General features: G+C 39.6%; 4 protein-coding genes and 1 long non-coding RNA gene across 14 annotated transcripts; 2 read left to right on the top strand and 3 right to left on the bottom strand.

The window, feature by feature from the left end:
- The first annotated feature begins 37 nt into the window (after nucleotides 1–37).
- LOC105457242 (protein Malvolio-like) lies at nucleotides 38–10,501 on the top strand. 7 transcript variants are annotated; one of them, XR_975373.1, is made up of 13 exons: nucleotides 38–193; nucleotides 4,191–4,395; nucleotides 4,708–4,830; nucleotides 5,013–5,239; nucleotides 5,664–5,802; nucleotides 5,888–6,049; nucleotides 6,540–6,698; nucleotides 6,779–6,829; nucleotides 6,933–7,315; nucleotides 7,399–7,609; nucleotides 7,727–7,797; nucleotides 9,516–9,676; nucleotides 9,775–10,501. XR_975373.1 is itself a non-coding variant. In XM_011701805.1 (13 exons), the coding sequence occupies exons 1-12, from the start codon at nucleotides 60–62 to the stop codon at nucleotides 9,394–9,396; spliced, it is 1,890 nt and encodes a 629-aa protein (XP_011700107.1). In that variant the 5' UTR covers nucleotides 38–59; the 3' UTR covers nucleotides 9,397–9,411; nucleotides 9,516–10,501. The 7 variants fall into 7 exon arrangements, 5 of the variants coding, with proteins under 5 accessions (XP_011700107.1, XP_011700105.1, XP_011700106.1 ...); XR_975374.1 differs by adding an exon at nucleotides 8,955–9,114 and having other exon boundaries at nucleotides 9,516–10,501; XM_011701805.1 differs by adding an exon at nucleotides 9,372–9,411 and having other exon boundaries at nucleotides 9,516–10,501.
- Nucleotides 10,044–14,465, bottom strand: LOC105457243 (prostatic acid phosphatase). Its single transcript, XM_011701809.1, has 7 exons — nucleotides 14,004–14,465; nucleotides 13,526–13,624; nucleotides 12,678–13,103; nucleotides 12,433–12,556; nucleotides 12,030–12,241; nucleotides 11,776–11,944; nucleotides 10,044–11,635 (listed from the first exon to the last, which is right to left on the bottom strand). Exons 1-7 carry the CDS (start codon nucleotides 14,103–14,105, stop codon nucleotides 11,499–11,501), a joined length of 1,269 nt encoding a protein of 422 aa, XP_011700111.1. The 5' UTR covers nucleotides 14,106–14,465; the 3' UTR covers nucleotides 10,044–11,498.
- A 1,365-nt stretch (nucleotides 14,466–15,830) lies between these two features.
- On the bottom strand, nucleotides 15,831–21,027 carry LOC105457240 (acyl-CoA-binding domain-containing protein 4). The gene is made up of 6 exons (XM_011701798.1): nucleotides 20,928–21,027; nucleotides 18,431–18,624; nucleotides 18,184–18,346; nucleotides 17,624–17,772; nucleotides 17,200–17,547; nucleotides 15,831–17,022 (listed from the first exon to the last, which is right to left on the bottom strand). The coding sequence occupies exons 1-6, from the start codon at nucleotides 20,986–20,988 to the stop codon at nucleotides 16,879–16,881; spliced, it is 1,059 nt and encodes a 352-aa protein (XP_011700100.1). The 5' UTR covers nucleotides 20,989–21,027; the 3' UTR covers nucleotides 15,831–16,878.
- Nucleotides 21,028–21,033: 6 nt separating this feature from the next.
- LOC105457237 lies at nucleotides 21,034–23,003 on the bottom strand. The gene is made up of 3 exons (XR_975372.1): nucleotides 22,209–23,003; nucleotides 21,217–21,694; nucleotides 21,034–21,131 (listed from the first exon to the last, which is right to left on the bottom strand). It is a non-coding gene; the product is annotated as an uncharacterized LOC105457237 (long non-coding RNA).
- Nucleotides 23,004–23,221: 218 nt separating this feature from the next.
- On the top strand, nucleotides 23,222–25,460 carry LOC105457238. Of its 4 annotated transcripts, XM_011701796.1 has the most exons (7): nucleotides 23,222–23,369; nucleotides 23,454–23,722; nucleotides 23,814–23,992; nucleotides 24,086–24,276; nucleotides 24,387–24,675; nucleotides 24,763–25,031; nucleotides 25,096–25,460. In XM_011701796.1, exons 2-6 carry the CDS (start codon nucleotides 23,475–23,477, stop codon nucleotides 25,011–25,013), a joined length of 1,158 nt encoding a protein of 385 aa, XP_011700098.1. In that variant the 5' UTR covers nucleotides 23,222–23,369; nucleotides 23,454–23,474; the 3' UTR covers nucleotides 25,014–25,031; nucleotides 25,096–25,460. The 4 variants fall into 4 exon arrangements, with proteins under 4 accessions (XP_011700098.1, XP_011700097.1, XP_011700096.1 ...); XM_011701795.1 differs by having other exon boundaries at nucleotides 23,222–23,722; nucleotides 25,179–25,460; XM_011701794.1 differs by having other exon boundaries at nucleotides 23,222–23,722.
- The last annotated feature ends 39 nt before the right edge of the window (nucleotides 25,461–25,499 follow it).

Raw genomic sequence — 25,499 nt, 5'->3', positions numbered from 1 at the left:
ACCTGTACAGAGAAAGAGAAGCTGGACGGATGAGTGAAAGAGAAAAAAAAACAGGCCTCATGACTCACGGCATGAGACATCGCGCCGAGCTGTCATTATGTCACTTCGCGATCACTCCCTGTCCTACGTGCGGGGACATCCAGGCATATGCGACGAACGCGATATATATGATCTACCGAAGGATATATTATAGGTACGTACTCGACTCGTCGAGGGGCCTCTCCACGGAGCCGCCGAAGGATGCTCTCCTCTTCTCCGCTTCGTCGCGCTTACCTCTCGTTCGACGGATATCGGAGGATCGGATCGGGGCGTGAACGCGACTCACGGGACCCCACCTTATCAGCGTGTGACGAGTCGGGACAAGTCTCGCGCGTTATCTTAATTCGCACCACACCCTCGCGAGTACCTGCGAACCCGTCGGCTCGACGGGTCTGCGCTCGCGAGCGAGAACGCGCCGCCCCGGTGACGGTTTCCTGGACTCCCCCGGAGACTTTCCCCCCGAGAGCACGAGCCGCCCGGACGTCCGCGAGTGCTTATAATAACGCGATATGGATTATGGCTGCGTGCGGTATCTGCCTCCCGCGCCGGTGAGAGTTTGGTCCAGTTCGGACGGGCGGAGTAGGAGAGAGTGTGTGTGTGTGCGTGCGTGAGGTGTATATGACGCATTCACACTATACACTGTCGTCCAGATTTTAAAGAGCAGGAACACGCGTCGAGGAGTTACGACAGATCCCCCCCGATTAAATCCGCTCGGCAGTTTCCTCGTCCCTATCTGCGACGTCGAGGTCGTTAATAAATTATCTGAATCTGCGTTTTTATACGATGATATACTTTATTAACAAATCGCTCGTGTAGAATTTAACTTTTGACTTCTGACTCTTTGCCTCGCGCGTTCGTGATTCACGGAGGAAAAGAAAGATTTTCGAAATCGTTTCCTGGAGCTTGTATTGTTTATTAGCTATATATATAGCTACTATACATGAATAACGGTCCGGAGACACTTTAAGCGACAAAAACCCATCTTGCATGAGACAATACAATAATTTATTTTCCATCGGCGGGATGCATTCCGTGTATTTCGTTCGACTTTTCCTCGTTTCCGGGATTACCAGGCTGACAGTGAGTCATGATTCTCGTTATTTAGTGTCGTAAATCGATGCCAATCGAATGTACTTTTGTCTAAGCGAGCTACCGAGAACTTGACCGAAATTAAAATCAATCAGAAGGAAGATAATTTATCATAATCGTTACTTAACAGTGACTCCAACTCCGATTAATGTAATCGCGGATGATAATTATTTTGTCAAGTATCACCTGTTATTTTGTAAGCGGTTTGTTAGCGTGAAGAGAATTAATTCCTTTTATTATTTTTTATATAAGCACATGGAAAGATTAAGAATTAGGAATAGCGAACTGCACAGAAATTAAAGCTTGCCGTGAGCAATTCTGCTAGTTAATTTGATCGCCGCGATTAAAGTTAATCGGAATTTCATCGAGGTACCACTTTCCGAGGTGCTATTGCATTAATAAAAAAAAATCAGTCTCTTAAATTAACGTATCATTTCTGTAAATTTCATCTCGCATCTCGCATCCTTCGAGAAAATTAGCGTTAACTATATATAATAAGAATGAGAGTTACGTAAGGTCGACGAGACCTGTTTTTTTGTCTAACGTTCACTTGTTTCTTTTTTTCGGCCACCTTGGCTTACATTGTGCCAAATTTAAAATTCAACTGCTATAAGCGCTTTAATTGCGATAATTTGCATTTCGTAGTTTATCTTCTTTCAGAAAACAACTGGTTGGAAACAACAGCTTATCGCGCATATTGCTGTTACATCGATCGTTTTACACTTGATAGTTAGACCTGATGGATATTATAATTTCTCTCTGCTTTCTACATTTAAACGAAGACAAGGAAATAGATTGATAAAGCATGCATACATATGTCGTATACGTGTACACGTAATTATTACACGTACACGTATAATTATCACGTTACTTATTTTATCGCGATTAAAATCATCTGTCACTTAAATTCATACTCCGAAAAATTTATTTTCCTGTATTAATTATTAATGTTATAATTAATATTCTCTCTTATCTTTAAAAATTCTCACTGATCTCTTATATTAATTGTGTAATATTTTCTTATATCTTTCTATGTGACAGGATAGATAATTAAATTGAAATGCAGCAATCTTCATTATTTATCTCTACGTGATAACTTACTTATCGTAGTGCTTCTATGAGATATTTTAGTTTCGGTGTCGAACATCGTGATACATTGGTAAAATGGACTCTACTCGTCTACATCTTCGATCGATATCTAATCGCGGAACAATATTAAATATGCCGATATCAAGTTACGTGGCAATTGTCAAGCAAGGCATTATCTCTTCGCGCTATCGGATAAAATGTACGTTTTTTTTTTGGAGGACATCGCTCTTTCGATCATCTTGAGTTTGCTTTTCACTTGAACAGCTTCTATATTTAAATTATTGTTATTTTCGTATTTATGGATACTTAAAAGCAGCAGAAAGATATTTTTTTTATTGCTCACAGTAAAATTCCTAGGCAAAATGCGCTTCTAAAAGATGTTTCTGAAAGACTACTCTGCCCTGCTCATAATGTAAATGAAAAAAAAATTATAAAGTTGTATGTTATAAATAATGTTATAACTTTTTATATTCCGTCTAAATATCTACGTTATTATACACAAATTGTGCGCGTATACATTTTCGTTTTCTAACATCGATAATTTATATAAGCGATCACACAAAATAGAAATCACTTCAAAATGGTTAATTAAATTTTAGAAGATATATTGAAATATTTTATTTCTTGTCTTTGTTTTTAAATTTTTTTTCATTTAAAATGTTTTAAAATATTTTATTTGAAAACACGTAAAGATGATTAATTTTTAGAAACATTTTATTTGGAAACGCAAACATATTTAATGGTGAAAACTATTTTAAATTGAAATCTAATTTCTTTCGTTTTATTCTTACTATTCTGTTACATTTTACCGCTGACTGTGTGTTGTGTCGAATCGTCGTGGAATGTCGCGAAATCTGCAATATTCCGGAACTATGATGCGTGCGAATTATGATATGCGCGCGGAAGATGCTCTATAGCGAGGGGGGGGGGGGGGACAAGAGAGGAGAACGAGGGGTTGAAGGACACGCGTATTCCGCGTAATTTAATGCCGTTGGCGATAAACCCGGGGATCTCCCAGGATCGTGTCACGGCCTCTTTTCGTGAAGCCAAGACCGCGCGCAGAATATTTCTTTTTTGTAATGCCTGACGTCACTCGCGCGCTCAGTGACGTAACCTGAACAATTGATCCCTCTCGTCGCGGGCGCACGCTCTCTCGAAACGCACATTTATAATTTCTTCGATTTCTTGCCACGGGATCGCCATCGTGCAAATCAATCGGTCGAAGCTGTTCTTCAAAATTACTTTTTTTATTTTAACCAATTTTAATTTTAACTCTAATTGATTGGCGATTAACTTGTCAAGCTTAATCGTCAAAAATTCTGGCCCGCTTCGGAATTTTATGCTCCGCTACACGTCCCTGACAGCGTCCCCCGCTCCAACCTGCCACATTACTCGGCCAAGTTCGCAGCATTCGACTGCGCTCGTTGCATTCAACAGCTGGCCAGTGGGTGATCAACTACTGGCGGACGATTTTTCGCGGTACGCGTTGGTGATCGTAACACACGGATCGCAACGTGAGGGGTCCTGTCGATCCAACGTGATTTTCGACCGCCCGATCTCGTTAACTTCCTCTCCTCAAAGTGGATCTCGAGATATTCCGAGGAGACACTCCGTTTCGCTTCCCACGGGCCATCGAGAAAACACTCGGCGCCGACGAATCCAGAGACAGTGCTCGTTGTAAATAGTGTCCGTTCCTTTGTTCGTTAGTATCACACAGTGGCAATCAACGATCCAGGAAGCGCACGTTATCGCCCGGACGCCGCTGCTCCTCTAAATAAGTAGTTTCGTACGTCACCGTCTCTGACGGGTTATCTAATATTTTTCTTTCTCTTTCTCTTTATACGGAGACCCATGCATGCCTCGTCAGAGTTCATCTTCTCTCGGTCGCATCACGCTGGCATCCGATTTTGTCGCGAACGGGTAGTCGACTGCGTATTCCATAAAGTGTCAAAGTGTCTCTCTGTTTTTTTTAGAGTGTCGCATCGATACACCATGCACAATAATAGTTACGACGTGAAGCCCAGTGACGATGTCACCGTCACGACGGTGCCGCATCAACGTATGCACGAGTCAGAGGCGGGAGCGGGAAAGGCAGCCACCGAGAACACCTCTCTGTCGTCGGTCAACAACAATCAGACCTACTTCGCCGACGAGAGGGTACAGGTGCCGGAAACAGGAGTAAGTTTTTTGGTACCCTCGTATGTACTGTGGGTGATTGAGTAAGGCGGTAAGAATGTGCGAGGCACAATATAAATATATGTAGGACAACAAGAGAAATGAGACGCGCAAGCGAGATAAGATTATATAGTCTAAAACCAAAGAAATATGAGACAATACGAGATAGTAGTAAGAGCTAGTATGAATGTGAGATAGAGAAAATTAATGTGTATTATTTTGTAATTGTAAGCGTTAGTCAAGCGCTTGAAAATTTGACTCCATCATTTTTACCCTTCGCGACTCTCAAATGTGGACCGTAATTCTTTCTCGCAGACGGGCTTTAGCTTTAGAAAACTATGGGCTTTCACGGGGCCTGGCTTCTTAATGTCCATAGCCTATCTGGATCCTGGCAACATAGAATCGGATCTACAGTCCGGAGTGACGGCGAGATACAAGGTATACATATATACATACACCTGGCGATCTGAAATATAAGAGCAAATCAGTTGCTGCAATCTGCAGTTTTATTTATACTTTACTTATTTACTTTACTTATCATGCAAACTTTCGACTATCCTACTTCTTTCTTTTTTTTTGTTTCGAGTAATGATATTCCTTGTTGACGTCTTCGCTTTCAGTTATTATGGGTACTACTAAGCGCTACTATCCTAGGTCTCGTTATGCAAAGACTCAGCGCGCGCCTCGGCGTAGTGACCGGTCTACATCTGGCGGAGATGTGTTACAGACAATACAAAAAAGTACCTAGATTAATTTTATGGATAATGATTGAAATAGCGATTATTGGTAGCGATATGCAGGAGGTAATAGGAACGGCTATTGCCCTTTACCTCTTATCTAATAAAGCGTAAGTGCCTGATATGACTGATTGCTAAATATTTATCTCTAGCACACGTAAGCTAATACGCGCGTATGTGAAACGTTCCCCGGGCGTATCTTGGACATTTCAAAATTCGTAATCTCTACTTGAGAACGTAAAAACGTCATTTTAAATACGCAATATAATGAGGAATAAAAAAAATCTTACATATAAAAATTTTATAATCCGCCCGATATACATATTATATGTTTGCTTACTTACGTTGCAAATATTGTTTAATCGCACACCTTTGTCTTTCATTTATTCATATTTATACATATCTTTCTTCTTATTCTTTCTTCATCTTTATTTTTATTCTTTTTCTTTCACTATGAATTTGTAAAGATAAATAATAATAACACAACAAATAACGTTGTACAAAGAGTTTGTGCTGAGGAAAATCGCGTTTCAGGATTCCTATATGGGGCGGCGTACTTATCACAGTAGTCGACACGTTCACATTTTTATTCCTGGATAAATACGGACTGAGGAAATTGGAGTTTTTCTTCGGTCTTCTCATCGCGATCATGGCTGTCACCTTCGGTTACGAGGTACATTTATTTCAGAATACTTGGTGCGCATTTGCTCTGCACGTGAGTCTCACGTTGTACGCTACAATGGCTTTCGATGTTTCAGTACGTCGTTTCCGCGCCTTCTCAAATCGACGTTGTAAGAGGTATGTTTGTTCCGTGGTACAATGGAATGAATTACGATAACAAGGTGCTGCTCCAAGCTGTAGGAATCGTCGGCGCGGTTATTATGCCGCACAATTTGTACCTCCACAGTGCCTTGGTCAAAGTAAGAATAAACAGTATATATTATAATTATACGCAATGTAATGTACAGGGAATTTCAGGACCTTTGGAATATATTTTAGGAGACGGTAGATCTCAACAAGAGAATCAACTTCCATTAAAGTACCCACGTCCTCCGACGCATTTTTAAGGAGCTACGCGTTCAGTCATGCATGACGCCAGACAATATTAGTTCACGTCTTTTTTATCTTGTTTTTGCAAAATAATAAAAAATAATAAAAAGGAAAGCAAAAACGTGAATTAATATTGTCAGATGTCACGCGCAATGCTATCGCGCGATCGATTGCATATCTCGACGTAGCTATTCCGAACAAGGACGCGTAACTTCTTAAAAATACGTCGGAGGACATAGCAAAAGTTGATTCTTTTGGCGAGATCTGCCATGATTCCCTGAAATTTGTTCCACGAGTCCTGAAACGCATTTGTATATAAATGGTACATATTATTTATATATAATATTATTTATTTTTTAGTCCAGAGACATCGACCGAAGACAGCCTGCGAAGGTTAAAGATGCCAACATGTATTACTTCATTGAGGCTTGCATTGCGCTATTCATTTCATTTATAATCAACGTGTTTGTCGTGGCTGTATTTGCTCATGGCCTTTTTAACAAGACGAATAACGATGTTGTAAGTATAGTTATTAAAACTAGGTAATTGTAAATGGGAAGATAGTTGAATTAATTTCTATTCCAATTTTTATTCCACAGCATAAAGTTTGCGAGGCGAATAATTATACCCTCGGAATAGAGACTTTTGATGTAAGTGTCTTTTAATTCTTTAATAGCCTAAGCTATACTGTTCCTCTTAGCCAATTCTTTAGATAAACGTTTTCTCATATATATTCCTTCCTCTAATCTCCAGACAAACAACGCGACATTGGACGCGGATCTTTATAAGGGAGGAGTCTTCCTTGGTTGCACCTTCGGCGCGGCCGCAATGTATATATGGGCCGTCGGTATCCTGGCCGCCGGTCAGTCGTCCACAATGACGGGCACTTATGCCGGCCAGTTCGCGATGGAAGGATTCTTGAATCTGCAGTGGGCGCGATGGAAGCGGGTCCTCTTCACTCGTACAATCGCCATAGTTCCCACGTTCCTGGTAGCCTTCTTCGCCGACATGAACAATTTGAGCAACATGAACGACGTTTTGAACGCTATCATGAGCTTGCAACTGCCGTTCGCCACCCTGCCGACAATCGCCTTCACGAGCAGCGCTCAAATCATGGGTGAATTCCGAAACGGAATGTACGTATAGCTTTGTCTCTTTTTAACATATGAAAAAACAGTTCTCCCTTCTTTACATTCGTATTATATTATTTCTGTTGCAGAGTGAATAAGATCGTGTCGACTGCTTTGTCGATCCTAGTAATCGTTATAAACGTATATTTCGTGATACAAACTGCCCAGGAAGACTTGCCCCATCATTGGGCCATATACCTAAGCATGGCTGTATACGCGATTCTGTATCTTATTTTCTGCGCTTATTTGGCTATTCACATGGCTGTGAGCATGGGTGCAACCTCCCTCGGTAACAATTGGGTACGTGTACATTTATATTTTAGCTCACAATTTTTCAACACTTTGATATAATTATATCTAACATAATGCATTTTATTTTTTATAAATAATACGATATACATTTATTTTTTATTGCAGTTCGTTACCAAGTACATTGGCACGCCCGTAAGTCCGACGCTCGGCATATCAAATCCCGCCGTTTATGCCAGGTAAGAGTTTTGGCGATCATTTCATTCGCAGTTGTGACTAAAGTAATTCAGTAATTTCGTCAAGCAACACTAATCACGTGTTCATCTGTCTTCGTGGCGAGAAATGTTTTAACAGAAATTGGGAGAGCTGCAACGTAGTTTTGCATGTATTGGTTATATGCGAAATATTTCGATGCAATCGAGATTAATCTAGCTTGTACGTATTTAGTGTGGTGCGTGGTTGCCTCTTTTGTGTGCTTTGAATTGTACAATCAGAATCTTTTACGAAGCTCTCAAAATGGATTCTGCTGACTTTTTTTATGAATAAAACGCATATTTACATAGTGTGTTGCATTCGCGTTAAGTTCGCTGTTACGCGATCATATACCAAGCGCGATTGCAACAGATACATATCTCTCGACTCGCTTTTTAAATTAAACTAGAAGCGCTTAAAGATTAGTTTGAAAGATAATTTAATGAAATACAGATTGCTTGAACACATATTTTCGTGACATTAACAATTATGGGAAAAAACTGGTGAATAGTTGGTGATTAGTTTGGAAACGTAAAATTTGCTCCACGAGAGAACTTTGGCGTGCCGAATTAAAACAAGTAACCGCTGAGTAGATCTATTTGTGACTCATTTGCTTTTTGCGACTCACCTGTAAAAAGATAACTGACTTCCTGTTATCTGCTAATAATAAAACGCGTTTGAATACTTATTATTATATAATTACATTCTTTGTCTGATTAGACAAATTATATGACTTGGTACGTTCAAGTGCTTCTTTAACTGTAACGTTTTCTCGTCGTATTTTTATCCGAGATCTCTGTTATATTAATTATTGTTCTAACTATTTTTATTAAAATTAACTATTTTTGTTTAAAAAAAATAACTTCTAACCAATGCATGTGCTTTAATGTTAAGTATATATAATATTAATACTTTTACATTCATATTACACTATGTGAATACACAAGCACTCGTTTACAATAATAATTTAAAGTGCAAGCTTTCCTTCAAAGGTTCTTGAATATAATCCGATATTAATCAGTATTGCGTCAAATCTGTCTAAATGATCTTTAAGCAGAGAGAAGTACATAGAATTGCGAAATAACGTAAGCTAATTTTGTAAATACACGCTCATGACTACAGACAGAGTTCTCTTCATTCATAGTTTTCACAATACGTCGGAAACCTCGTTAAACACTTAGTCGGAGTAATGCAATTGAATGTGTGAGACAGTATGCGACCTTTGTATTCCACGTGAAAAACAATGTCGCGTCGGAAAGGTGCTTTGTGTCATCTGTCTCGTGATGTCAGCATGATGTCCCATGGTACGTGTATCAGTGAAAGATATATTTTTTATAATAAATAAACGATGGTGCTTTTTTACCATGAAGTTCGCTTCGTCATCATTATTAAACGAATACATTCCGGAACGTCGTCGCTCCTATCCCTTACACTACTGTTCAGTTTCGTCACGTCATTGTATGTTTCTTGTCTCTCTCTCTTTCCCTAAAAATAAATTTCTGTATGACGAGTGATTAACCAAAACTCTTTTCGTTGCATGCACATTTTTAACAAACAAAAGTCTGAAAATCAATTTGAAAGGCTGACTTATCGTAACGAAGGTAAGAATGCCACGGTCGAAATTTGTCCTGCCTCAATTAGAGGCCAAGTTTTAAGAATCGCACGCAATATCCTGAAATTATCCTAAATATTAAATATATTACAGAACAAATCCAGCATTTACTATTCAAGAAAGTGGCAATTTTACGTCTATAGCAGAATGGTAATAACTCAACAAATGTATCAGCATTGGATATGTGTACACGATGTATTACTACAAGGGGAACAGAAAAAGAGTCTGTTTTCAATTGCATAATTGAATAAGAGGTAATATTTAGTGCTTGATGCATTGCATTGATATTTCATCGTTAAATTCGTTACATCATGAATTTTTTTAAATGTGCAATTTTTTTCATTATATGAAGGCAGAATTCAAATATTAATTCAAATAATTAATTCGCATCAATGATGAAAGACAACTGGCACAAATCGACACGATACTAATGTGTACAAGTATTTTATACGTTATATCTTTTAAAAGTCATTGACATATTTGTAATATCTATATTTGTTCAAATTATATATTCAAAATTATATCATATTGAAATAAAATGTAATTTTATAATCTAGTTTTTAATCTTCACGCATAATTATTCAGTCACACTACATGATATGTGAAATGATGTAAATACTATTTCGTATGAATTAATTTTTATTAATTTGCATACAAAATAAGTAATATCCGCAATTTCTTTTGCAAAAAGCAGCAAATGCAATGACAGTTTTTTCGCCGATTACATATCACACTACTGCTTGAAGTATCACAAAAATATTCTTAATGAAATATGCGCATTACATTTCTTATTTATAAGTACTCTAAAATAAGTTGAGACACGCACTTAATCGACAAAACTAAGTTGTATGGTCGATTTTAAAACAGGAACATGTTTCACACATTTTTCACTTATAGCCCGCAGGTGTACAATCGCAAAATTCGCAAAATCGGAATTTCCAATTAAACATTACGCACATATAAAAATTAGAAAAAGATGTATCTCTTTACAAATATACTGCGTTACAATCATTGCTACCACGCCTTGTACGATCACTGAAATGACCGAATTTCTGTAAATAAAAATTTGTTTACGGGCAGTGTTCTGCATTAGCTGTTTCTCTTTTGAAAGTTGTTACGTCATTGTATGAAGAAGCTCGCGAAAAAGATTCAAGCTCGGATACATAGTAGACTAGACAATCACTGCGATATCACATGAATCAGACAATTAACCGTAACAATAGTTGTGCAGCTATTCTATGAAATAGAAGTTCTGTCTCTTACAAGTCTCTGTTGCAAAATTTGTCCATTGTATAGTACTTCGTAATATACCAGAGATTAATCACGTTGAACATTCATTATAAATATATATATGCATTTTCAAGTTTGATATAAGGCGTTATTACAAATAGCAATACGCATGTTTTATAAAAGTACCTGATTACTTGTCGCTTTCGATAAAATAAAATAATTTTCTAAAATTTCCCGATATCCATATTTGTCTATTCGAGAGTTTACAATTTCTTAAAATATATCGATATATAAAACATTATTATCACGATGGTCGGACTTTGATCTTGCTCAGTTTCAAATAAGTTATTATCGTAAGAATGAGCAAACCAAACTTTCTGAAGGAATGCCGAGACTTAGACACAGATAAAAATATTTCATAAAAATGAGTAAAAGTCTAGGCCTATAATATAGGTAATAATAGTCATCATAATATCGATGTAATAAATTATATATAATAAATTACATCAAATAATGTATGATTACTAACAAGAAAATATGGCTCCTGTTTACAACAGTAGTAAAAGTATCCTCACGATAAGTGAAAGAAGAAATGATCAAATTATGTCATTTTTTATAAAATAGCTTCCTCCAAATAAAATGTACAATTAAAAAAATTAAAAATGATTTAATAATTTAGCTGTCAAATATATATGTATATATCGAACATTTTGTTCCAAATTGTAAGATTGTAAAAAAAATGCCTTGCTCTCTCTTTCTAATTTCATCACGTTAATAGTCAATGATTTAACCTACCTATACCTTTTTTAATACTTCGCCATACCAATTGTTTTTGCCAAATACCCGTTATATGGCATCATTATAGCCATTGTATGCTAAACGATAATAATACTGTCTGTGTTCTCTTTTATGACGCCAGTACATAAAGCCGATTATTATTAGGACCAATAAAATTAGCATTAATATGGACGATGTCAGGATCGCTGAAACAAAAATAATGAAAACTTGATGAGCAATCTAAAGAATAATAGTAATTTGGCGAAATATCACTGAAATGCTGCGCAATGTAGAAGAAGGAAAATTATAGATAGACATTTAATGCAATGTTAAATCTGATAATTACCAATGACATCGCTAGAACTTATTTCATTTCGATCTATCAAACATTCTCTTTCCCAGTCCTCAGGTACAACGTTTTTCGTTAAATTAATAAAATCATTTAAAGGGCACATAGGAGCGCAACCCGGTAACGTCATAAGTAACGGTTCCTCAGTGGTATTCTTATAAGAAATCTATGGACAACGGAAAGGATATATGTATTAAAATAATTACAAATTGAACAAAATATTTCATATTAATATTAAACAAAATTCTTACCGTTACAAAATACTGATTTTCCGAGTTTGTCCTTAATTCGATGAGAACCGTAGCAGCGTAAGGTGGAGTGTGAGGCTCGTACAAGTCCAAAGTCATAAGCAAATTCCCTATGGTCTGATCGTGAGCGCTATATATCCATAGCTTTCGGTCAGGTCGCAAGGTACGTTGCGCTTTCAGGGCCATGTGATCTATCATTTGTTTAAGCAATGGACCTGCACGAATATTTTTAAAGTTAAATTATGTGTGTGTGAGACAATATAATTAAGAAAAATTAACAAAACGACTTTGAAAGCGTATAAAAATATTAATAAATAGAAAAATTAATAAACATATTAAAATATTATCTAATATATTATATTAAAATACATAAATACGAATAAGTGAGCGAGATTAAAAAAATTACCTGATTTTAATTTTTTAAGTATCTCGTTGTAGGCCCCGGTCATGAAACTAAGTACAGCGAGAGGTTTCAGTTTCTCTGGATACACTGACTTCGTCCACTGCGGTAGAGTTTTGTTGTACAACGTCTGCAATGATAAACCGAAGTGAGCTTAATCGATGAATGCTTACTCAAATGAATGAGTAAACTGTGATATGCAAAAGTATACACAACTGATAATATAGAATTACTATCTCGACATGTAATACCTCGATATGTAAATTATCGTATAGGTGTTCAACTTCTTTAAACGAAGATACATCGTCCCCGGAGTGCTCGGTTAAATAGGCAAAGAGCTTCGCGTTCGCTTTTCTTATGCCCTCCATTTCCGGCGACGTTAAGAGCTTCTCCAGCTCGTATTGGTATCGCGGACAATACTTGTTCGCCAACAACACGTGGTCCTGTTCTCCAGGAGTGGTGTGCACAGGGATCGGCATCCATCGGATCTTGTCGTCCCACACTTGGGTCTGGACCGGCGGGTAGAGACCCGCGAGATTCGCCTCGGCCGACATCAGAGTGCGATCCACGTCTGTACTTCGAACGTAGATTTCATACGGCGTGTAAAGGTCGCTTAAAATATTGGCATATCGTTTCCTCAGCCAGCGTCCAAGAAGTAGATGTTGGTGCTTCCCAATCTACATGGTTCGAGCATTCAGTATTAGTAAAGTTAGCGCGTAAGGCACTCTAAGAAAGACGATATACAGCAAGAAAAGTAATTTTTAAAATTGGTTTAGTACATTCTAATATATTCTAATTGTTTCTGTGAAATTTCTTTCTCTCTCATGTCCGTTATGCCTGATCTATTTAAAACTCTACCCAATGTATAATCTATTTTCTTTGTCCTCCTTATGAAGAAAGAAGCCTTTGCCAAGTGGCCGAAGACTGTGCCAGAGCAAACTTCACGGTATCGTGTTTCACAAAGAAACGTTTATGATAAGATAAGGCACCCAGGAAAAAAATATTTTAATGCTTGGAAAGCAAAATATATGTGTCCTTGCCGCGCATAATAATAATACTGCGCGTGTCTACATTTGTCAATTATAATTAATTTCCTTACGCTTGTTAGCTGTCCAAATGGAACCGGCCATAACGACTCGTTTCTGTAAGGATCGTTTTTGTAAGGCGCAATAGGAGTCCTGTCTCCGTGCCTGTATAACTGTAAACAAAAAAAGAGCTTCGTTATTATAATATATTTTCGCAATACGTTTCGAGAGTCATCTGAGCGTGAAATGCTAAGGCGAAAAATAAAAATACCTATAAAAATTTGCATATATTTACGAAGCATGTAGAAATAAACATATAAATAACACATGTCGAAATGACAAAAAAAAATCAACGAGAACGTCTATATTAACAGAAAACAATATTGCGAAATAAAAATATTATGTACTTGGAGTTGATGATAAAAGCGCGAGAAAAAGATAGAAGAAAACGAGCGCCAAATCGTCAAACACATAACGACAGCGTCGAGTAGTCAACACCGAGCGAAACGGCGAGAGAGAGAGAGAGAGAGAGCGTGACTTGAATTTGCTTACAATATTTGCAAAGACGATCGTGCCCAGGTCGAGGTCGCCGGCGCCGGAGCAGCTGGCGGCGAGAAAGCTCGCGAGCACGAGGAACGGCGCTCCGGTGTCCATGTCAGCGTGGCGATCTCGACTCGGCGTCGATTTGGATATACGCGACGCGGCGGCGGCGGCGGTGGTCGCACGTGTCGACCGCACGTGACGTCGGCTCACCCGGAGCCAGTCGGAGGCGAGCTTAGCTTAGCTTTTCAGAATCCCCGAATGGCCCGAATGTCCGCCTTCCGCCACGCGCACATTTTCGACGTGCGGTGAGGTAACCGAGTGGCCGTATGTGTGCACATATGTAGTATGTCCACAAAGTGCGCGCAACTTCGCACGCACACACACGCACACACACACACACACTTCGGGAGGCACAAAAGGATCCCGCGTCGCGTCGCGTCGCCGGGGTTGTCAGGTCGATCCCCTCCCACCGGGAGCTTTCTCCCTGCTCCCACCGTCCTGGAATCTTTTTGCTGTTCCCTCCCCCTCCCCTCGCCCCTCTCCGCGCCCTATCGTCCTCCACTTCTCTGTTGTTTCTGTCTACGGCGTAGAAAATGCATCGCGTCTCTCCCTCCTTGTCTCCCCGTCCCTTCCCTTCCTTTCTCCGTTTATGCACGGTCACGTGGTCAAGTGCAACGGGAGCAGCACGGTGGAGCGGGGGGGGGAGAGAGACGAGAGAAGCGCAGTTTGCAAGCTAACAGCTGTTCCAGAATAGTGGTGGGGCAGGGAAGGGGGGGAGGTTTACATTACGCAAACACGTTGCTCGGCGGAGTTGCACGACGGGTTCTCGCAAACGGGGAACGCGGGTCAACGTGCACGCCGAGCCGCGTAAAGCATCGTCCTCTTCGCTGGCACTTGACATTGGACGCGCGTGGCGTGAATGAATCAGCGTGATGAATCGTCGTGAGGACATGAAACTTGCAAAAACATAAAACTCAGAACTTATAGGAAGACTCACCTTGGATAGCTGCTATTTTTTTTTTACATTTTTTCTTTACCTGACACATAATAAATCAATGTAAATTATATAGTTTAGTTAAATTAATGCAAATACCGATGTAAAATAGCAGCTTTAAATTTAAAGAGACAAGTATTTGAGTTTGAGAGTTTGAAAATATCTCTTCTCGTTGGATTTTAATTTTCCGAAAATGTTTAATATTCTGCGTATGTATACATATTAATATAAATGATATAGCTTAAAAATTAATGTATTATTGATAATAATTATAATACAGCTTTAGTAAATTTAGAGCTTTTGAGACAAATATTTGAGTTTAAATGATATCTCCTTGTTGGATTCTAATTTTTCAAGATAATTTTTTGAGATTATTTTAGAACGTACGATTGAAGTTCATTTTGATATCAGCAGGAAATATACGATGGAAATACAGAAATACGTAACGTTTTATCGAAAGGAACATCATTAATCTTGCATTAAAATTACGAAAAAAATTGTTTAGAGAGAGCGAAAACGTTTGCTTTAACACATTTCGTTCTCTGTGAAGCGAGTTGTATTCTATTTATTTTCTTGCAGCTTTTAGTCCCAGGAAAATGTTCTTGCTGACTCATCTTATATGTATACATGACTTGCTACTCATAAAGAGAGGTCTAGTACTTTAGCTACACTTTCTACTTTGTTCCTTTTCTACTTTCTCCCTCCGCGGAAAAAATGTGTGGCTAAAAGGGAACGGACGCTCTCACTGTAGCAACAATGGCGGGCGAATTAGTTGTAAAATAATTTTTACTAGTTAAAAAATATATATATACACATACATGTAGGACAAAAATCCTGGCTGATAATAATTAAAAATTTGTATATTTTCATTGTACGTACATTGCACGTATGTACATAAAATTTATCGCAATTATTTATTCGGTACGTATAAATGCTCCTTTGAAATTAGAATTATCATCCATTAATAGTAATATTTATCATTGTTGTCGCAGTGCCGGTAGTGTATAAACACTTGAAAAGCCCCCGTTGTTTTTTCTTCTTAAAAAACCCACATAATTCACACGTAAAATACATATAACAACTGACTATTGTACACGCTCGCATGTACAAAAAGATTTTTACTTTCCCTGTATGCATATATTACAATCTGTGTTTCGACTGTAGAGCTAAATATATTACATACAATCCACCTTAGAAAACATTAATAGAACTATATATCTTTATATACTTTTTATACAGATTGTCCCGGAAGTCACGTACTTCCCTCTAAAATATAAACATTAAAAAGCGGACACGAGGAATAAAATAACTCTACACATATCTATGCGTATTTCCCATATTTTTAAATATGCGGTAAAACTGTGCGTACATCTACTAAGTAAAATCATATAGACATTTCGTTATAAAACAATACAAACAAACCTGAATGCATAACAAGAAGGGCGTTGTACGCGTTTTAGGATAACGTTTGTATCGTTTTATAAAAGAAAAGATGCGTAAGAAGCAAAATATTAAGGCATTTTCATCTCTTGCTTAGCATAACTGCAGACAAAAGTGTCTTTCAATCGAACTTTCGCCGTGGATCAATCGACCCGTTATTCAGCGGTGTGAATCTGCAGTCGAGAGAAAGTGTGCAACTTCCGAAACAGGCCGCATATGCAAAAATATACGGAGATTGACCTAGTCGATTTTATCACAATTCACGTTTACTAATGTAATCGCAGATTGCATTAGGACAGCTTCGTCTCTTTCTCTCTCTCTCTTTCTTTCTCTATAAGGAATATAAAACTAAACAAAAAATATCTCTGCACGTTTTATTGTAACTCAACGTTAGTGGCCCGACCGCTGGGCAATGGGCTCTCAGCTGCGTAGGAATAACAAGTCGTGACATCACAGTCTTCGTTGGCGGTAGCGCTGCATAAAGTTGATCAGCAAGTGAGCGACAAATGGCCATAAGATTAGTAAGACAAACAAGCGCGGCGGGCATTCTTGCAACGGCCACCATTTCGCATACCTGCGTCTAGCGGTGTGCTCCTTAAAAAAAAAAATAAATAAATATTGACATCAGCATTTTTACACGCGACAAATTAAAATAAATTGAATAATGAAACGAGAAATATTATTTTCTCATTCTATTAATTCAAAAGAGACCGAAAGTGCGACATTACTTTCCCTATTGAAATTAGATATACAAATGATAATGTTACGCACTGTCTGCGGCGCCAGCGCTTGCAGGGCTTGCCCTTCCAAACCTCTCACTCTGGCCGTGATGCGATCCAGATCTCTCTGCAGGTGCTGCATAGTCGTCGCGATCTGATTCAGGAATTCCGCGTTGACTTTATTGTCGTCCTTCTTCGTTCTCTGTCTACCCCTCTCCCGATGGCCCTCCGACACCGCCGCCTCCGCGTGACCGTTGACGTTGCTGTATCCATTGGTCAATTCGGTGCTCTCTTTTATAACGTTCTCTGTACTCGAGTGATCAATTCCGTTTGCCGTGGCTGGTATCTTTTGAGCACTAGTGGACTTAAGTGTATCTTTCTGCGCTCTCTCCGGCGCCGACTGCAAAGAAAATCGAATTATTCGTAAGACCGACCGATTGACGTAATCCGAAGCACGTAACGTTAAAAACACGTACCTCGACTGTGTCTATAAATTCCTCCTCTTCGCCGTCAGTGTCCTGTGGCAGCGGGCTCGCAGTGCGGCTGCTGGTCGGGCTGGTTTCCAGACTACTCGTTATATGCCGAGAAGCATTCATCACTCTGTGGGGTGATGTTTCTCTAGACACTAATAAAACAAGAAAATAAACTTTACACTAATTGTAAGAGGAAATTATTTTGCGATGATATTGTAATATGCTCCAAGAATTTTGAAAGGTACTTTACTTATCATGTTATAATACTACGCAATAACATTGATAATTTTGATAGCGGAGAATCGCTTCAAGTGTCCAAATAGATATCTGATATTTTCGCTCTAATATCCGCAATTTAGATCTCTGGTAAACATGTATTATATAAATGCAATACTTTAGCTTATTGCCTGGTATCCGATTCAAATTATAGGTTTACTCAATAGTACAATTCTGTAATTATTTGAAATATGCGTGTGTGCAGCAGATGATTACGTTAACGTTTGATGATTGATGTGATCAATTATATAAAATTTAAGAAATGCAAAAAGTAAAAGAAAATGAACCTAATGGTGAACCAGACAACGGTGATCCCGGTTGGGAGCGTATACGCTCCAGTACTGGTCCCACGAGTAATTCCAAATCCTCAGCCGGTACGCTCTCGTAGAAGGAGTCCAGACTGCCGAGAAACGTTGCCACGTTATCCGTGTAGGACATTGTTTCGACAATCTGCAAGCGCGAAGATGATATTCTCGTTCAATACATTCGTCTTACGTGAGCTTCGGTTCGTCTATAAAATCCTAATGTACTTACTTTCTTCAGTTCCTCCACGTAATTATTCATGGCCTCCGTACGGCTCATATTGCCGAGACGTGTCCACGCGTCCCATTTCGCTTTCTTCACTACCTCCCAGAACGCGGGTTTGGACTGCTGACAGGGTCCCTCGGTCGCTTGTTTGTAGTACGAATAAAAACGCAGCATAATCTCATGGCTGGGCTGATACGATCCTGAAACGTAATATATATATATTAAACACATATATCAGAAAGAATTGCAAAATACTTCTTTTTATATTATTAATTCTTGCTAAATTAAAATTTATTTTAAATTGTTTGAAAATATAATAGCGTCCAAACGTGTTGCAATAAGATATATAACTTTAATCGAAATTCACGTTTTTCCTGATTAACCAAGCGGAGATACAACGATGTTTTTATCATCTATCTCCTTGACCCCCTAGCTGAAGAGTATTTTCTTAGGCATGACGGAACAGATTAATAATATAGTAATTTATCACATGATATAGTCTTAAAAAAAAAGCGCATTGAATATTAGTAACAAATATTTTTGTACACGTTGAAAAAAAATTCTAATTGTATTTCTAATGAAATTCATGATCTCAGAAATTAATGTTAATAGGAAGTAACTGTTATAGCAATTACTGCAAAAGCTCATTATCCAGCAGGTAATGCCTCATTAAAGCATCTTCATCAGAAACTTAAATGCATATGTCTAAATGAAGTTCGCGTTTCTTACATAAAATGCATGATGCACTTTACACTTTACCGTTGCAATTATATATCTCTACATGTTTTTTTTTTGCCAATACGTAAGTTCATAGTACAAGGCGCAGCAAAATGATCAAGTATCGAGATATTCGCGTGGAATAAAAATGAAAATTTATAATTTTATGCGACATAGATAATTTGTACTTCGTCAGTGACCTGAAAAAAACATAATTAGCGCTAAATAATAAGCGGTTATTATCAAAATTTCATAATCGCTTAGTGCAACACAAGTTACTTTTTTGTGATCAGTGAAGAGGAACTTTTCTAGTTTTAACCACTAAGCGTGTCTTGCACTGTTAGAAAGTAAAGTGGGGAGTAATACAGTCACTTAGCTATATGAAGTGACTGGAAAGTATACTTGTACGTGCAATATTCAACATCAAGGCTAAACAGTAAAAAAATGCACGTATATAAATACGAATAATAAAACAGCAATATTAATCGAGACACTATTTTAATTTACAGATATTGAAAAGAAATTCCGAAATTATTTAATTCCAGTTCCTATAATAAAGAAAAAAAACTTTCAAAAATTATATAAACTCGTTTCTTTTCATAAAAGAATTAAAAATATCAAGCGACGATAAAAAAAAATCTTGTTTTTATAACGAGAGGAAACCGAATGACTCTACTTGAGAATACTTGAGTATATCTTTCCTATCAAGCTATACATTATAATAACGTTCGAAGAATGCAAATCAGCAAATTGGTTTTTTTTCAAAATTTTTTTTATTATCGAGTGTGAAGGCTATTTCGCATTCGCGTCACGACATCGTAGTGACTCAAAGGTGAAGCCGTCCAGCGGGGCGGACAACGCGGCGGAACATGGTGGCTTCTTCCGTAGAGTGCGCGAGTGCACTCGCGGAAATGGAATTTTTTATCCTAATATCGCTCTCGACGCCGCGAATGCGAAATTGACTAGAGAACATTCACTTTCCTCGGACCACGATTAGATCTTGCCAATTTCTCTGCACGGCTGCGCGTAACGGCGCATGCAAAATCTTCGTGTGTTTGTTTCCGTATAATAATAAAAACATCTGCGATAACGAAAAAGAAGTCCGCGATCATGTAACCGATAGATTTTAATAAACGAGTTTAATAAACTTATATATACATCGCGTGGGATTTTACCGTCGCTTTTTGCTATCGTCGCTCAAACGTATTCAGATTGAAAAAAATTTACATAATTCTCCGTAGTCAGCTCTGCCGACGACGACGACGCTATACGCGTATATACGCGCAATACAGCGCGTGTACTTAATTATCGCCTCTTCGTTGTCGGTGAATAAATATGCGAGAACGCGAGAGAACGAAAATTCTCGCGCGAGGACGACAAATATATCGGCGACGACGGACTTTAACGCGGTGGACTTTAACCAGCACGCAATACCTCTAAGTAAAGTTTCATACACCCGAAGGAAGAGAGGCGAGAAAGGAAAAGAAATCAACAAGCGTGGAAGACAAAAAAAAAAGCGATTGCACTAGCGCCCGTGTGATATCTGCCGTGTGTACCCAGGCGAATGCAACCGCGCGGATGCGACTGCAGTAAGAGAGAGGTAGAGCGTTTCCGAGTGAGCAGTGTGTATATATATATATATATACGCGTAAGAAATTCGCTTTCGAGACGCGGCGTCCGCCGCTCTCGATGTGCGCACCACTGCCAACTCGTCACAAGTCGCGCGATAACGCCGTGATAACGCCGCCCGCCGACGCGATAGCAACGTCGCGGACGTCGGTCTTACCGTTTTTCGGCAGACTCCTGATTACGTTCACGGCGGCGTTGAACTTCTCCTCCGTCGTCATGTTTCCCCCGGACGGACGCGAGCGCGACGTGGTCCACTCCTCTGTCTATACCCTCTTCCCTTCGAGGTATCCTGTCCTTGTTTGAGGACACGCGACGCGTGGGCCTCCTCGGCTGCTCGCCGATATCACGGGTCCAATACCCTCTGGCAATAAAAAAAAAACAAGAGAGGAGAAAAACACTCCGGGTACTCGCGGTCGTCGCAGGCGCAGCGCGAGCGTGTGGCGTACCTGGCCGACGACTGGCCGACTACTAACTGTCACGGCGGCGACTCCGGTCCACCGTCGCGAAGCGCTGCACTAGCGGTGGCGTGGTGTTGCTGGCCTGCGGTGTTGGCTGCAAACCGCGACGGACTGCCGAGAGTCGACTGCCGTTGTTGACGCCTGTCGTTGGGACGTTGATCATTCAGGCGGGTCACGCGATGGCCGCGATGACGATGACTAGGCTCTACTGACGACGATGACTGACAGGTTTGTCGCTGCGCGGATTATCGTATCGTTTGACGATTGGCGGTCGGGTCCGGGGTAGCGCTCGCGGGCATGCGCAAGTCCGAGTTGTCCAGGAAAATTTTCAATAAGCCTCCGCGGCTCGGCCGTATCATAAATTATTAACGCAAATTAATTTCCACAACTCTCCTCCTTGATTGATTTCCCGATATTGATCTCTCTACTGCCTCAGCCGGTTCTCTGCTGCCTTATCCTGTTCCAGCTAGGCAGACAAATTTTATATATATATATAAATCCTTTACAAATAATTTTACATTAATTTTTGTTGTCCAATTGATGGCACACATCTTTAAATCTTTGATAAATTAAGTTGCACGATTATTAATTATCACGGTTTTCCCGGAATGGACATTAACTTCCTCGCATTTTTAACTAGTACTCCGTTTTAGATTTTATCACAGGCAAGCATTGTGTACATTAGAAATAATCCTTAACAAAAATAAAATTACATGATTAAAATTACATAATTATTAATTGCTTTCTTAGAGACATGAACTTTGTTTTCATTTACCTGCCCTTACAGAAAGAGAGTTTAATACTGAATAGAATAGTGATTAATTGAACAACCACAGCGCTTTTAATACTCGAAATAAATAAATCTCCAGTATTAAATTGGCCAATTTAAAATTGGCCAATTTCAAATTGGACATCTACTGTAATATGGTGCCCCATTTGTGACAGGTGCACTATAAATAGCTTTACAAATAAAATTATACCATCATTAATTGTACAGTCACTCGGAGTAGATTGGCAGATTTCTATACCGGCGTACAATCGGCCTCGTAGCTTGTTACGTGCCTCTCCAGCTTGCTGTCGTGCAGCCTATAATTCCTCGACGAGTACAAAATTGCACAATTATCGCTTCTAAGCACCTATCGAACTGTCAGATCAACGATGATACGCTACGCTGGCCGACGTCGCGGAGAAAGAGGTATATTCCGCAACTCTCCGCGTCCCCGGCTTTTCTAGCTATATCGCACGCGAATTCACTCGAGCGAGGATATAATTGCGAAGCGTAACGAGCTTCGATTCGCAATCCTCGGACCAGGACGAAGAAATCTGAACGCAGATGCGTCGCACGGTGCGATATCCAATTTTGTTTTTTTTTGTTGTTTTGTTTACCGGAGTATGTAACTGCAGATAAGGTGCCATACGACCTGGTTTCTCGTACGGTTATGTGGCGCACGATTTAATTTTCGTCCGTTTCGGGAGAGGTTAAAATGCCAACCCAATTCGTTGTCGGTCTTTCTCGGTAATTAATTTTCCACCTCCTTTAAGCCAAATACCTCCGGAACCTCGGAGATCGCGTGACCGCGTATCGCGATTCATCCGTAAAAACAGACGCGGAATTGGAGAAATTTAAACGCGCGACGTCGCTGGCGGCGACTGCAGGCGGCACCGCCGCACAACCGTCGCATATCGACAATTCGCGAAAGATGCATCGTTTGCATCGTTCTGCACTTTCTACACTTTCTGCACTACACAGCGGTCGCGAATACAGGTCGACGGTAGGAAAGGAAGAGGCGAAAAGGCAAAACGTACTACACTACTACGGGACATTCGGCGGGGAGCTTTTAAGATTCACATCTCGTTTTGTTGCTGTCCACTTTGCTGTCCTTCTCGCTCCAACGTCACGTAATGGTGCTACACCTGTTACGCAGCAGGTACAGAAAAGCGCAGGAGCGCCAGGCACAAGCGACAGCAACGCCACGGTGCAACTGCGGTGAGAAGCGGAACCCTGTTTTGGCCTGTTTACCCCGTTGGTTCATGTCGGTCGCGCATCGTAACTGTATATACATACAACTTGAAAATCTGGAAGAGAAGTGAGTGCAGGTTGAATCAGATTGCGTCCCACGTGTCCGTCCATTTCCCAATAAGTACTTTGAATCGCGTCACTTTTTGGTTATCCCAGAGACATACTTGCACGTGTGTATATTGCATGTCTTCCGTGTCGGATTTAGGCTGTTGACGAGCGCCCGAGGATGACTTCGTTCGGTCGCGGTCGCGGCTGGTCCACTCAGGGCCAGGACCAGGGGCTACGTAGACCAGGAGGAGGAGGAGGAGGAGGGGGGATGCTCGACACCAACAAGGTGGAAGGGCAACACAACAAGATCCAGAAGGACATAATGGACAAGATAGTTTCCTACGACGACCGCGACAACATCCCGCCGCAGCTGATTCAGGAGATCGTGGACCTGCTGACCGTCGCGGTCAACGAGGACAGTCTAAGGTGACTGCGCGAGCTTCCCCCTTGGACCGGGTCCAGGGTGACGCAGCCGTCACGTTTCGACATCTCCTAACGCAAAGTCAATGAATTTCAGGCACGTGTGCGACTCCCTGTGGAAGCAGGCCGTACACCCCTGGGCATACAGCATGCTCCCGAAGTTGACCACGAAAATAGCGGTGGTGTTCAGCGATAACAATATCGCCCTGATAGAGGATAATAATAAGAACACCATACGAAGCCGCTTCTTACGTTTCTTGCAGGATAATTATATGTGTAGGTATTTCATGGCGTTGCTTCTTTCGATTTCCTGTTCTGTGTTTATTTTGTATATCCTATCTCTGTATACCTATGTTGTCATTTTTTTAGCTAAGGAAAAAGATAGACTAGAGGATAGGAAGACGTTCGCCAATAAAATCTTACTTCATGCAGAGGTTTACTATCACATGAAACTGAGCGACGGAACTAGATTGAAAATACTGGCCGAGCCGTTAATTCAATATTTGGAAGATCTGGTGAAAGACAATCCTAAGGATAATATTTATTTCATCATGATACAGGTGAGATTTTACTGAATACAAAATGAAAATGCGAATGAAAGGATGAAACAACGAAGCTTGTTCATTTGCAAAAGCGTGATGTTACAATTATTAAGAGATCTCGTTCTCAGATACTCAGATCTGGTAAAGATCTTTATGCGGCGTCTCCGGGTGGATTAGAAAGCTTAATAATGACAATCAGGCAACTGGTGGTAAAGGATAATCTGCAGAGCCCCGAAAACTACGCGGCGTTACTGCTGATCATAGAGTTAGCCAACAACAACTATGAAATTAAGGACGCGGTGAAACATTTTTATTTCTCGAATATCAAGTCTCTCTCTTTTGAGCCTCCGTTTTCTCACGAGGAATTGAAGGTGGTCGCAGCGATAAAGACTGAAAATGGTACCGACAACATTAAACGTAAAGAAATTATATAAATATGCGCCGCGAATAATACCTTCGCTATCGTCGCGCATATCATTGAGCAACAACTTTTTCATGTTCTAGATAATCAACTGCGGGAAGTTGAGAATAGTCAACGAATTGTAAGAGAAGAAGCCAAAAGTGATGTATCCGAGCATAGTAATTATTCGAAGAATTCTAGCGTTCCGAGAGCGATACGCGGCTCGGGTGCACTGGATAAATCCAGAAAAGGAACTAATATTAATGCAAAGTCGAATTCGTTTAGAACAACACCGCCGAGGGAAAGGAACAAGGCTTGGGGCCACGACGATAGGTTTCACGAGCATTATGAATAAACATCTACCTTGCCCGAGGTAAATATTCATTATTTCAATAGCTAAAATGAGACAAACTTTTACTTTGATTAAATGTTTACAGGCATTTGTATGCGATTATAAAATTCTTATATTGCAATTTTCAAACGTGGCGAATGAATATAGTTAAAGAAAGAAATTTTGCAGGAAGACTATGTATACGACATATATTGTCGTGATTGCAATCAAAGCATAAGAAAAACACATCGGATTTTTTCTTCCTCGGCAGAAAGACAAGAGAGCAGTTCTACTTTGTCCTGTTTTTAACAGAAAGTTACGGAATGTGATATTATATATGCTCCTATTATATATGCTTTTATTTTATACACAGGTAAAATTTTCAAGTGAGATACGTTTTTTTGTGAGATCATTGTAGAAATTTGTAACATCAGAAAATACAAATTTTTAAGCAGTTTATTATTTATTATATATATATATAATAATATACTGTCTCTTATACACATCTCT

This window comes from Wasmannia auropunctata, unplaced genomic scaffold (assembly GCF_000956235.1).
Source record: "Wasmannia auropunctata unplaced genomic scaffold, wasmannia.A_1.0 LD335328.1, whole genome shotgun sequence".
Classification (NCBI taxonomy): domain Eukaryota; kingdom Metazoa; phylum Arthropoda; class Insecta; order Hymenoptera; family Formicidae; genus Wasmannia; species Wasmannia auropunctata.
This window is presented reverse-complemented; position numbering and strand designations above follow the sequence as displayed.

Coding starts and splice junctions, on each gene's coding strand:
- LOC105457242 (XM_011701803.1), top strand. CDS start 60: ATGACTCACGGCATGAGACATCGCGCCGAGCTGTCATTATGTCACTTC. Junction 4,831..5,012: donor GAGTGACGGCGAGATACAAG/GTATACATATAT, acceptor CTTCGCTTTCAG/TTATTATGGGTACTACTAAG. Junction 6,699..6,778: donor ACAAGACGAATAACGATGTT/GTAAGTATAGTT, acceptor TTTATTCCACAG/CATAAAGTTTGCGAGGCGAA.
- LOC105457243 (XM_011701809.1), bottom strand. CDS start 14,105: ATGGACACCGGAGCGCCGTTCCTCGTGCTCGCGAGCTTTCTCGCCGCC. Junction 12,557..12,677: donor ACGATAATTTACATATCGAG/GTATTACATGTC, acceptor TTATCATTGCAG/ACGTTGTACAACAAAACTCT. Junction 11,945..12,029: donor AAAATCAGTATTTTGTAACG/GTAAGAATTTTG, acceptor CGTTGTCCATAG/ATTTCTTATAAGAATACCAC.
- LOC105457240 (XM_011701798.1), bottom strand. CDS start 20,988: ATGACGACGGAGGAGAAGTTCAACGCCGCCGTGAACGTAATCAGGAGT. Junction 18,625..20,927: donor CAGGAGTCTGCCGAAAAACG/GTAAGACCGACG, acceptor ATTACGTTTCAG/GATCGTATCAGCCCAGCCAT. Junction 17,548..17,623: donor AATTTATAGACACAGTCGAG/GTACGTGTTTTT, acceptor TTTTCTTTGCAG/TCGGCGCCGGAGAGAGCGCA.
- LOC105457238 (XM_011701796.1), top strand. CDS start 23,475: ATGACTTCGTTCGGTCGCGGTCGCGGCTGGTCCACTCAGGGCCAGGAC. Junction 23,723..23,813: donor GTCAACGAGGACAGTCTAAG/GTGACTGCGCGA, acceptor AATGAATTTCAG/GCACGTGTGCGACTCCCTGT. Junction 24,676..24,762: donor TGGTACCGACAACATTAAAC/GTAAAGAAATTA, acceptor TTCATGTTCTAG/ATAATCAACTGCGGGAAGTT.